This window comes from Notothenia coriiceps, unplaced genomic scaffold, assembly GCF_000735185.1.
Source record: "Notothenia coriiceps isolate Sejong01 unplaced genomic scaffold, NC01 NC01_scaffold00021236, whole genome shotgun sequence".
Lineage (NCBI taxonomy): Eukaryota > Metazoa > Chordata > Actinopteri > Perciformes > Nototheniidae > Notothenia > Notothenia coriiceps.
Window position 1 is genome coordinate 1 of NW_011353937.1, and position 13093 is coordinate 13093.

At 40.7% G+C, this 13093-nt stretch overlaps 1 protein-coding gene across 1 annotated transcript; it reads right to left on the reverse strand.

Annotated features, from left to right (window-relative positions):
* Positions 1–266: 266 nt before the first annotated feature.
* On the reverse strand, positions 267–11058 carry LOC104953174 (A disintegrin and metalloproteinase with thrombospondin motifs 10-like). The gene is made up of 9 exons (XM_010780096.1): positions 11025–11058; positions 10680–10816; positions 10366–10575; positions 7728–7896; positions 7116–7318; positions 5603–5686; positions 2388–2533; positions 893–936; positions 267–379 (listed from the first exon to the last, which is right to left on the reverse strand). The coding sequence occupies exons 1-9, from the start codon at positions 11056–11058 to the stop codon at positions 270–272; spliced, it is 1137 nt and encodes a 378-aa protein (XP_010778398.1). The 3' UTR covers positions 267–269.
* Positions 11059–13093: the final 2035 nt, after the last annotated feature.

Sequence of the window (13093 nt, forward strand, 5' to 3'; positions counted from 1 at the left end):
AAGAAGAGAACCACTGTCGTAGGACCGGAAACCCAGAGTTTACCCTGAAGTTACCTCGCTAAGCGAAAATCCGGCTTCGTAGTGTAGGCCTCTGGTAAGGATTCAGGGTGGATTCACATTTTAAGAAAAGTTCTGCTTTTGCAGCTGCTTAATCTGCACAGATCAAACTGAAAGATAGTTTAATCCACAAAGTACCCATAAAGGATGAAATTCATTATGGATTTGTTTGGGTTTTAAATAAGGAGATAGGCCCTGTGTGTGTGCTTCACTCACGTATGTCCTATCTCGTGGGCGATAGTGAAGGCTGTTCCCAGCCCGATGTCCTCATTGATGCTGCAGCTCCTCTCCGGCTCACACATTCCTCCTACTGGAGCCAGACCTGACACACACACACACACACACACACACACACACACACACACACACACACACACACACACACACACACACACACACACACACACACACACACACACACACACACACACACACACACACACACACACCAGTACTATACAGTAAAAATAACATTATGTGTGCTCTGTAATATCTGTCTTTGGTCCGATTTGAGTTTCAAACATGTTGACCTATCTATACCTGGGGCTGAATCATTAAATGTTGAGGTCTAAGACTTGGTTTTAGGATTACACTTAGAATTCCACTTTAGTTCAGTTTAGTTTAGGCATTCAGTTGTGAGGCATACGGTCAGGCTAAGGGGTGAGGGTTCTTATAAGAATAGTACAGTAAGTATAGTGTTAGAAAAGTACAAATATTCATAGTACAGAGAGTATAGTGTTTGAAAAGTACAAATATTCATAGTACAGTGAGTAAAGTGTTTGAAAAGTACAAATATTCATATGTGTATGTATGTATGTATGTGTGTGTGTATTACCTAGGGTTTCACAGGGCTTGTTCTTTTGGATGCAGATGTCATATCTGTACACAAGAACGGAAACAACAAGGCTGTTAGACTAATAACTACATACTGACACAGAAACAGCACCACTTAATAGATGTAATCACACATTGATATGCAAAAAGACTCCTAAAATATTCAGATATTAGTTATTATTGTTTAAGTCCTGCATTCAAAATCTTACCCAAGTAAAAGTACAACAGTATTAGGATCTAAAGATACTTAAGTAACTTGTATAACAGTACTCAATATGTATCATGTTATTGGACTATAGTTAGCTGATAGATGTAGGGCTGATTTTAACTCTTGTTTTCTGCTGGATAGCTCAAATGAATGTATCATCATTTAAAGTGGAGGGAAATACAATATCCCCCTCTTAGATGGAGTATAAAGTGGCATAGAATGGAAATACTTAAGTACATGGGCTCAAAAATGGTTCTTAACAGTACTTGAGTAATTATATATTGAATTTCATTTAACCACTGCACATTGACATTGAGATGTAGTAACCCTCCCAGATGGTGACACTCACAGAGACAGACGTGATAGCAGACAGATATAGATTTAAAAGAACAAAAGCAGGAAACCATGGACGGTCACTGTGGTGTCATCTGTCTGGACAGTTTCCATCCTCTGCTTGATAAATCCTCTCGTGAAACCCAAGTGTTTTCACAAAGCCACCACCAAAACCACAAGACAATCATCAATCTTATATATTTGTATGGCACATTCTGTGAGGAAGAATAGGAATTTATTTGTGTGTCAGCTCTGTCCGGCCCTGTCTGATTCAGATGACTCTGTCCAAACCATGGTTGTGTTGTTAGCTGTTGCACATTCCTCAGTCAATAGCACATTGTTGAGCTGCTTAAAATGCAGATACCACTGTTGTCTGTTTCCTCCAGTATTAGTAACAGAAAGGGCAGTTTGAGAAATAACTGAAGATCGCGGAAAACCAGCGCTGTAAGATTCATCGCAGCTTTTCTTTAATTTCTTCCCACTTTCTTATCCTGTCCATTTTCTCTGGGCTGCTTTCTTCAAAACATAAATATGTCACTTGCTCTCTTTTCATATCTCTTTTACATTTTTCTTTCCAGATGCTGAGTTGGGCAGAGCCGCCACTGCTATCGTCACCTCAAACAGGACAAGACAACAGTCTAACTTTCTGGACTTGGCATGATGAAAGCCTATGAGGATAAGGGCTGGGAATGTAGGAATTCAACTAAGAGGAAACGCTGCTTTAACCCTTTTTTGCCCAGGGAATCAGCCTTAACATATTTTTATTTTCAAGTCGCAGTAGGAGCGTTATGTTGCCCGGTGCAGCTTCTTGTTGTGCACCCACACATTGGGAAGTTTTGTGTTGGACTTACAAACAATGTCTTCATTCTAAATTTCCTTAGTAAAATAATTTATGAAGAAAGCTCTAAAACACAGTTAGTCTTTAGTTCTTACTGCTTTGAAGAAGGTTTCTTACCTGGTGATAAGCACAGCAGTGTCATGGTGAGCGATCCCGTTGTCTGGGATGGCGTTACCGTAGCTGCTCCGGTGCTGGATGTTTTTCTGCCACTTACAGAAGCTGTCTAAAGACTTCCCTGCATGGTGGTTGATCTCTAGGGTTGGCTGGAAGAGAGACAAGAGAGGTAATAAATAGTTAAAAGCAAATTAGGAAAATAAATATACGTAATATTATCTTGAACGCATAAAAGGAGAAAACGATTCAAGCAATTCTATATCTTTGAAAAGATGCTCAACTTAATAATATAACTGTATTCAAGTGTCAACAAGGGGTGATTTCAACCCTCAGATGATAAGCCCAACAATGCTATGATAGCCCAGCCTCAGTCTTTCTGTATTGCATTGTTTAACCACACCAGTTATTCTTACTGTGCTGGGAAACCATGAATCTCTAAAATACCAATTTACATGTGCTAATAAAACATTTTTAGGCTTGTAGCATTACATTTGTACGATTATCCAATGGTTTAGAATGGTTTTATTTAAAGAAGCTGGTATTTTCTCAATACATAAAGAACCACATAATCTAAAATCAGCACATTCAGCGTTACATGGTTTTCATTAGATTGCATTTCATTGGGCTGTGTGTCGTGGTGAGAAAACATAAGGATCCCAGTTTTAAAGGTTTAAGAAACTTCCTTGGCTTCGCTGCAAGTGAATGCTAAGGCACTGGCAGGGATACAGTGAAGGAGCTCTACAATATAATGAGTGCACAGAGGAGAAAAAGAGAAGGGAGTGCTCTGCTGGCCACAGCTGGAGAGAACCCGTAACCAAGGAATGCATGTGGTGACATAACTAGTAATTGTCTCATCCCACAGTTCCTCATTTCTGGTCCCGATGCTGGCCTGATTTTATTTTCCAGGGGCAGCTTGCCGTTTTCAGAGCTGGAAACCAGCAGCAGGACTCTCGCCGAGACTACTCTCCATCCTGTCCCGAACTCAACCTCCACAGTCCATGGAGAAAGAATAACAACACTAATATTGCCCACCACAAATGTTCCAAACATGAACTTCTTTGCTCTGACACAATGATGAACACATCCGTGAAGTAAATTATGGTACTAATTTTGAGGCAGTATGAATCATAAATGTTCCCTAATAAGACATTTATGGAGGAAACCTAAAACCAAACTGTAATGCCTAATATTTAATTCAGTATGATTCAGATGTCAGATTGCTAGAATGTCAACATTAGAACGGCCGCACCGTCTCACCGCATGCGTTTAATGGCCGGCTAATAAGGACATTTAAGAGGTATTCAGATGGCCCAGTCATCTCCCTGGCTGTGATGATAAGGTCATATACTTTGTATGAGCTGAACCCCAGACTAGATGTCAGTTGTGGATTCAGACTCTGCTCCTTCGATAACATCCATTCACTCACTTACGTCATACAACAAGAGACCGACAAATCAATATTTGTAAAAACTCTTCGGCCCGTCTACACAGCAGCTTTGAAAAAATCTTGAAAGTCTTGGAGGTGGGCGTGTCTGAAAGCTTGGGGATTTTTTGCGAGCAACGTGGTGCTCGCTGCAAAAGTAGAGCAATGTTCTACTTTTGCCGTCTCGACGGAGGCGTCAGCCAATCGAATCATATGCCAGTACAAGCTCTAGCCAATCAAACCGCGTGCTTGTCTGTCTGGGGCGGGAGATTCATGTGATTGGTTGAGTTTCAGCCCCCCCCCGCCGGCAAGCGACAACGCACGCAGCCGTGTGTAGGCTGAGTTACGGCCCGTCTACACAGCAGCGTTAAAAAAATCTTACAACGCTTCCAACGCTTCTCTGCCCATTCACTTTGAATGGGGTGACGTCACTTTTCGCCGAACTGCATTGTGGGAAAACAGAGCGAAGATTTCCAGGATTTCTAGGATTTTCAGGATTCAAAAGTTGAGCAATGTTCAACTTTTGAAGCTGAGGTGGAAACGTCAGCCAATCAAATCCTGTTTATGCAAATCTGACAGTACAAGCACTAGCCAATCAAACCACGTGTAAACTGGGAGAGACATACCGCAGTTCATTTCCTCATATTCCAAACGTGAAATTACGGTAGCAAATCACCCGGTTCTTTACGACCAGTAACTATTTACCGGGATACAAACCGGAGGAACCAGGCATGGAGGGAGGTGGCAGAGACAGTGGGTGAAACTGGTAGGTTTTCGCCTGTTTGGGGAGTTTATATCCAGTTTACTTCGTTTTAACATTGCTATTGCTTTGTATGTCGGGGGCGGGAGATTCATGCGATTGGTTGTCGGTCGCGTTGCTCACAAAAAATCCCCAAGCTTTCAGACACGCCCACCTCCAAGATTTTCAAGATTTTTTCAAAGCTGCTGTGTGGACGGGCCGTCAGATTTGCATAAACGGATTTGATTGGCTGACGCTTCCACCTCAGCTTCAAAAGTTGAAGATTGCTCAACTTTGGAATCCTGGAAATCCTGGAAATCCTGGAAATCTTCGCTTTGCTTCCCCACAATGCAGTTCGGCGAAAAGCAAGGCAAAGTGACGTCACCCCATTCAAAGTGAATGGGCAGAGAAGCGTTGGAAGATTTTTTTAACGCTGCTGTGTAGACGGGCCGTTATGGTAATCTGCCCAACCGTTTTTGAGACATTTCAGTCTGGACAAAGTAGTGGACCAAGTGTCCGACTGCTAGCGTGGCTCTAAAATATTTGTAAAATCATAAACGGAATCTAGAGGAATCTGCTGAATTTGGATCCTGATGGTGTTCTTTTGGGACTTTACTAAAAGGCTGTGTTTTGCATCAGCAGCTAAATCTAACTTCAAGCTTTTCTACACCCTGGATGTGCGTCATAGCAACGCTCATAGAGGTCACTGTTCATCAGAGTGAACCAGCAGGACAGTTACAAAGCTGCTCTGTCTGAAAGGTACAGACCCCCCCTCATATCCTTACTTTTCCGCCTTACCTCACCCATCTACCTCTTCCTTACAACCTCCTGTCTATTTCATTACAGCCACCATTCACAAGACCCACTTACAGACTCAAAGACCTGGGATCTTGGAGGAAAAGATACTTAAGCCAATCATTTGATTCCACAAGGAGCTCATATATGATTGTCGGGGAAGATTTTTTTGCAGTCGGGAAAGGAAAGACAAGTACAGAAAGAGAAGAGGAGAGAATAGGAGAGCCACATTTATTACAGGAGTTGACAATGTCTATTTACCTGATCTTCCATCAGCAGGATGAGCCGCGTCACCACAATGTTCACTGCATTCCCCAGGCTAGAATCCTGGAACAGTTTGGCAACCTGACCTCCAGGGAAACAAGAAAAGAGCAGTCTTAAAAATAGTTAATAGACCAGAGGAGAAAATAACACTAGAGCCCAGACAACACTTGAAATAAACACAGGAGTAATTCCTCATAAAACTAGAGTTGTAATGGCAAGAGAAGTTCTACGAGGAGAAAGACTCAATCTTGAAAATGTATGGAAAACTACCACTAATACTACCTGATTTCCAGTTCAGAGACTAGCCTTCATGCATTATATTGGAAGATTAAAAACGTATTGGTCAATTCTCTAAATAAGACCACCACAAACTCTGGATTCATTTGTAGCGAGAAATGCTCAATGGCAAGAGAAAACAGAAGAGTGCTTTGAACTCATCCCTGTCTTTTCCTCTACCAAGATCAATTTTACATTATAACCAAACACTTATTCTACAAGACAGAATAGTCTGAGAATTTTAGAAGGTCTGTAAAGTCAGTGCACCACAAGTGTAAATGATTATTTAAGAGTTAAAGCACCAACACTAATCAAAAACAACCAGAGTTAGAACCACTACTACAGACACTTGTCATTAGTGGTTCCTACTGTAATTTGGCACACTTTGCTCCGCACCACTCAGGAGACGCTGTTGGTTTCAGAGATTCTGTAACACTCCAGATGCAACCTTCTTGTAACAATAGTGGCTGACCAACCCTTCATTACATACATTCCTAACATGTGTATGTATGAGTTTAAAGTGATTAACTGTGTGTGGGAAGATCCGCAGTGACAAGAAACGGTTAAGATGATGACATACAATCTGAGCGTGACAGTAAAACATGTGGCCTTCACCAGAAAAAAAAAGAAAAGGTTTATGCATTTGTTTTCCTTTCTGTCTCTAAGCATTAATCATGCAACTAAATTAAACCAAATTAAATTATTTTAACAATAAATAAACAAGTTGTTGACCTAAATGTTTTGTTTATTTGGGTTTTTAACTGGTTTTAAAAGGGTTTTTCATGAACAATACTATTGCGTCATTATAGTATCTATAAAAAAAAATATATTTCCTTTGTACAAACACTTACAAAAAAGTGATATTAGAAATATTGAACACCAAAATAGCTTACAATGACTGTCCAAAACAAAAACACAGTAAACTTATTTTTAACATTGTAGACACATTCTTTAATCTCCTCTGAAATATTTCTAATATGAACTTGACTCCAACCTGCTGTCAGTTTTGTTTCGATGTCAAGTAAACAAACCACAATTGCCTGATTTTCCTACTAAAAGCTTAGAAAAAAGCTGAACTACACAAAACAGAACAACATCTTGGCTTAAAGCTTTAGGTAGATCTGCCATTCCTGAAAAAGGAATTTATTTTTTTCATCAGTAATGACTCCAATACACTGGGAAAGTGGCTTTTCAATACATTGTGAATTTGCATCTCCGGTGTTGTGAAACTTACAATATTCATGACAGCCAGGATGTACTGCTCGATGTCTCTGCGTCCATGGTAGCCCACCATCATCTTGTCAGCTACCACTAGCGTCTCCACGTAGCGCTCGCGGCTAACTGAGCGCTTTAGAGGCAGCTGGCCACGACCGACATGATGGGGAGGCGTCTTTAGAGTTCGCTGCCACCATGACGCGCCTTTCATCGGCTTCTCATCTGAGGAAGATCACACATACACGATTTGACGGCATATAGTAAGAAATCACAGAAGCACAGCAGCAATTCAGCCAATTATACATTGAAAAAAGAATGACTCACTATAGTTTTCCTACAGCACTTTGACGCCTGAACACACTTTCAATTGATATACAGCATGCTAAAAAAGGTTAGCAAGGGGTTTGTTTTTAACTTTTTATTTGCAACAATATTATTTTCTGAAAATACTTTTGCTTTTGCAGCAACGCCCTACAACACAGACTCAGTCACACCCAATCACAACTGGGAACTCAGACACAACCTCAACCTGCTGCTGCTGGCTGCTATGCAAATCAATCTGGGCACATTTACTCCTCCAGTCTGGACCAAACTTCTGCTAATAAAAAGCCCAGAATATCTCTCCTCTTACCAACGACTCCACAGGATTTGCCCTTGTATTGATGGCGGAGCGATGACCGCTTGTAAACCACATGGGGGCGCCCCTCTGTTCTCTCCCCCCGCTCCGTCCTGGTCTGGTTATCTGGTGAGACAAGGGGTTCAATCAGGTACTCCTCTCCCCCTGCAACAATCACCCCCTGCTGCAGAGAGTAGAATAGAACAGAATAAAATAACAGGAATCATTGCTTTCATGAAATATCACAATCGTCACATTATTAAATAACACACATCATCCAAAATGCTCCAGTAATTATACAACCAAAATCAATCACTTATGTGCTTTAGTGACAAAAAACAATGAGCAACAAAGCAGGCAAGGTACATTAAGGTGAGCAGAAGTGAGTCTGAGGCCCTCTGAGGGATCCTCGTGCTAATGGGTCAGAAACTGGCAGTTGGAGAGGGTCAGACTGCATAACAACCTCTGGGCTTCCACTGCAGCAGATTTTGAGCACAGGGTTTAGTTTTGTTAACATTTCTGAACTCCATGTACGATCACTTTCTATCTAGTTAATTTGAAAATTAGAACTTTACATACTTTTCAGAGTGAGCATCATATTTGGAAAGAGGCACATCAGTTTATATTACGTTGGCACTCATAATATAGTTTCTGAGGTATCATTTGATGGGTACAATACTAGCAGCAGTTACAAAGCATTTAGTGAGAGATATTTGATTCAAACATACACACAATCATGCATGAAAGAGTGAATGAGAGCGAGAAAAATTAGAGTGAGACAGAGAGCGATACACTAACACTTCCTTTGAATCTACTCAGATGTGTTGGCTCGGTCAGAGCGAGCGTCTCCCCTCGACTCACTGCGGCGGACTTTAAAGTGCCTTTAATCCCATAATAAAGTTAGTGATGCTCCCCTGGACACACCACCCGCTCACTGGTGAATGTGCTCATGCTGGTTTGACCAACAGTAATTAAGTGTGCTTCTTATTAACGCTTTGTGAGCACATCTAATCCTCAGCTGTGTATACAACTGTTATTTTGGAGCCTGCTGTTTGTAGTGAGAGGATACATAGATACACAGTGCTGTGAATGCGTGGACATTATTTCAGCCAACAAACTGATGCATGACAATTAGGTGATCCAGTCCAGTGATTCATAGAGGGAACTAACTTTGATCTCTTTTTTTGTTGCAGTCACACGCTGATGACTTAATGAGAGTCGGAAATACAGTATATTAAATGAAATGTATGCTTTTAAAAACTGTTAAAATATAGACATAGGGTCCTCAATTCAGATGTGTTTTTCTTAAAACCTGCCTGGTTGACCACAGCTACGGTTACTAATATCATATATTTTCCCAGTCTGCATTTAAACCGCCCGAGCATGCCAGAACATGATGCATTGTGGGTTATTGGTAGATGTTAAACTTCAAACAATGTGCTGAAGGTGCTGATCTGTTTAACAACACCCCTGCATTGTTACCATGTCAGAACAGGGCCCACTTGATATAGCTTTAGGGAAGATTTGCATTTCTTTCTAAGGTTTTGAAACGTTTTTTTATTCTTTCTTTATGGAATTATTTTAATCACTTTTGTGAAATAGAGTGCTGAATATCATAATTTGTACACACCGAGTCTTGCCTAAAAAGGTTGTTTTCATCTAGAGCCAAAAGCAATCACCTATTTAATTGTCTTTTTTGTATTTGAGTGTCTTTCGTCGTTTGTTTCTTTTGCATTTCTCTTGATGCCTTTGATTTTTTTATGTTAAGCACTTTAAATGTTATTCTTGCCGAAGTGTATAAATCAACGCTAATATATACATAATCCTAACTTGCCTCATCAACTTTGTTCATTTCATAAATGCTGATGCCACGTTTCTGTTGTATTTGAGTTATGGTTATGACCAATTTCCAAATTTAAATAGTGTTCAGATCAAAATCCAAGTAGTAATTCAAACAGGAAAGCTTTGACTTGGCACTACATGAGACGAAACCGCCTGAAAACCAAACAAACGTAAACACCAATGTATGCCAAAGTCTATCTTTCACGAAAATTAAACCAAGATTTTTGTATTTGAAGTATTAGATTGTCAATGCACAAATGTTTTTACCTTCACATAACCATCATTTTGTACCCCTCCATTCCATATGACGTGTCGTGAACATGGCAAAATCTTTTAAGAGAGCATAGGGAATGGTAAAGTAATTTCTAGATTTATTTTCGTTTATTACTTTATATAACATAAATACATTTTGAGCCAGAGTTAGCTATACAGCTTATTTGCATCTGCAGTTACCTGATTGTTAAATGGTGGTCAACGTTTGTATGCCTGAAGTTGTTGTACTGGATATTTAACAACATCGTGGCGTTATATCCTATAAACTTGATTAAGTATCTGTAGGGATATAAATGCCTACAGAAAGAATTAAAGTACCTTTTTAGGATTTAATTTCCAGTGCCCTACATTTTTGAGGACCACACTGGTTGGTTTGCAAAGAATAAAGCTGGCTTGAATGCTCAAACTTTGTTTAAATGTCAAGTTTTGATGTCCAAATCAAGCATAGCTGATCCCTCATTTGCTGGGCCAGCACGACGGCCGCTGACCTCACTCAGTGTATCAGATGTGGATTAGACTTGCAGGTTTTAAGTCTTACCAGGCCGTTACAGTTGCTCAGGGCGACTTTGCTGGAGTGCGGCTGGTCTTGGAGGTGTCCTACATAATGGCAATGGGGAGAGTAGGGATGACTCCAGGCTAAACGACCTTTCTTCCAATACTCGACCCTGAACTGCCTGGACAGCAGGCCTCCCTGCAGCGTCAGGTTCAGCAGGAAGTTGTTACGTGACGTGGACAGCTGGTAGAAGAGCTAATAGATAGAAAAGAGAGTGGAGTTAAACAAAAATCTCTATTTAAAAAAAAAAAGTTGTGCATAAGACAAAGAAAAAAAGTCATTTTCAAAAAGTAACTTACAGAGTCAGGCACTCTGTCCTCAGTGCTGCGTCTTCTTCTGTGATGTTGTGGCGTTTCTGCATCCATAGTCTCGCCATTGGGTTCTACACGTATTGGGATGGCAATCTCATACTGGCCGAGACTGGACAGGAAGGCAGCTGGAGGGAGAGAAAAAAAAAAGGCATAAAACCTAAAATATGAGTTTAACTTAATAAAGCCAAAATGCAGCTTAATCTTATTCACCCTAATTTTTAAAAGTTGAGGATTTGGGGGTTGCTTATCTTAAATAACACTGTGTGGCTTTTTATTGAGAGAGTAACCCAGTTGACAAAGAGAAACTTGCAGACTTTCTGGCCCATTACTGACAAGGTCCCTCCACTCCAAGAGCTCCTTCCCGCATGAGGCCAAAAGGGATGTTGCCATAGTTACCCTGAAACTGTATACTTCCTGTCTGTCCCAGTCTGTGCCGGGCCTGGTGGAGATTTATTGTCCAAACACACACGGCTCCAAACAGCCAACGTCAGCTAACTAACGGGGAAAAGTCACCAGCAAATGAGCCCAGTTTTCATCAAACCTTTGGCCTCACTTGGTGGGGCCGCGGCCCCTTCCCACACAGAGTAAATACCCAGAGATCAGAGTTCCCTGGTACAGACTTGGAGAGCTCTGTTATGGGAAAAACCACTCTGAAGGCAGCGGATAGGTCTGGCTTGAATAAACAGTAAGCACAATTACAAATGCTGCCTTCACATGGAGCTTGTGAGGTTGTACTGTATTTTCGAAATGGAGAGTAAAGTTAAAAATATGCTCTGCGTTTTAGGTTTAAGTCACAAAAATGGAAATTGGCTAGGTGAATGACTTGGCGTTTTTTATATTTTAAATTTGAAGTTTATGTTTCTTCCCCATATGTAGGTGAACCTCTTTAAATAAGGGTTTGAGAAGGAGGGACAGCCTGTGAAGTTTTAACTTGAAATCATTGTAAAACCGTGAAAGCAGCGGGTAGTCATGGCAAGCTTTCATACTCAACAGATTCAATTAACTGATCAACAAAAGGGTGATCGGCCCACACTTAGGAAATCGATTTCATATATATTAACGTGATAAAAACGAGCCATGTTATAAATAACTGGGTAAACGTTAGCTAGCTAAACATGCCTGCGACCCAATTGACTCATGGGATGCCGAACTGGCAGAAGGTCCAAGAAAGAGGCAAGTGTTGTTGTTAGTTCAAATAATCCGGTTTTTAAAAAATATTGTGGCAACAGAATGTTCAACTTCACATTGTTACCTTCTTAGAGCTCTAAACTGCCTCCCACAACACATCCATCCTGCTCTCAACCACCACAAGTTATCAGGCAGGTGGGATTATCATTACCTTTGAAGCACAGGAAAAGCTCCCGGAGAGAAAATAAGGGTAGTGTGTTAATTAAGTAGATGTACCTCACCTCCAAGGAAGAAATTAATGAGACCTCACACAGAATAAAATGTAGACTAATGAAAACTAGTAAAACGAATTACTATGTAGTTTGAACTAAACGTTTAAGCGGAAGTATTTTATGACTTAATAAAATGGATGAGGAATGTCTAAAGACTTTCTACAACTGCATATAAAAAAACCTCCAATTTCTACTATTTATATATATAAGTATTTTTACAGTATATATACAATGCAAACTATTCCTTCCTGGTGTTCTCAAGTTGACCCTGAGAGAATTAACTAGTACACATATTTTATATGATATCTTTGGCAAACTGAGCCCTTAGCAATTCAGCATTTGACTATGTTACAGTAAGTAGACATCAAAGCAAAGAGAAAACTGAGAGTGGAAACATGTCTGCTAAATTTAAGGAGACTAAAACGGTTTCATCCAGAAGCGGGGCATCACCCTGATTTCTATTATCTGCAAATAAAAATAGTGGAAGGAAATATTCTGGATGGAAACTGTCCCTCCCTCAACCCAAACACACCCTAAAGGCAATTCAGACCAAAACGCCTTGTTTCAAATAACTATTACATGAGAAGGAATAATCTGTGACTATCCCATCAGTGCTAACTACAAGAGAGAGAATTGGTGGCACAAGTCTTCCTACTGTAAACAGGGAAGTGACATATGCACATACACATACAGAAATGTGGACTTTGTCCAAACTTAATTGCAAATGCTACAAGGCCATTCTATTCCATTGCCTACCTACACATTCAACAGCCACAAAAGCCTTGTCATTGTATTTCCAGTCAGCGACAGATTTAAGTCCAATATTCAGTCTCTATTTTAGGCCCATTCCCAAACCGCCCCCTACACACCCTACCCCTCCGTTTGCGCGTTCACGCGGAGGGTCCGCCATATTGAGGGCTGTTCCAAACCAACGAGTGTGGAGCGGTGTGGAGGGGGAGTGGGCTATCAAGCCCTCAAACAGCGAGTCTGCAGCGGTGCTGA

Coding starts and splice junctions, on each gene's coding strand:
- LOC104953174 (XM_010780096.1), bottom strand. CDS start 11,058: ATGCGGGAAGGAGCTCTTGGAGTGGAGGGACCTT. Junction 7,897..10,365: donor TGAGCAACTGTAACGGCCTG/GTAAGACTTAAA, acceptor TACTCTCTGCAG/CAGGGGGTGATTGTTGCAGG. Junction 937..2,387: donor ACTGCTGTGCTTATCACCAG/GTAAGAAACCTT, acceptor TCTTGTGTACAG/ATATGACATCTGCATCCAAA.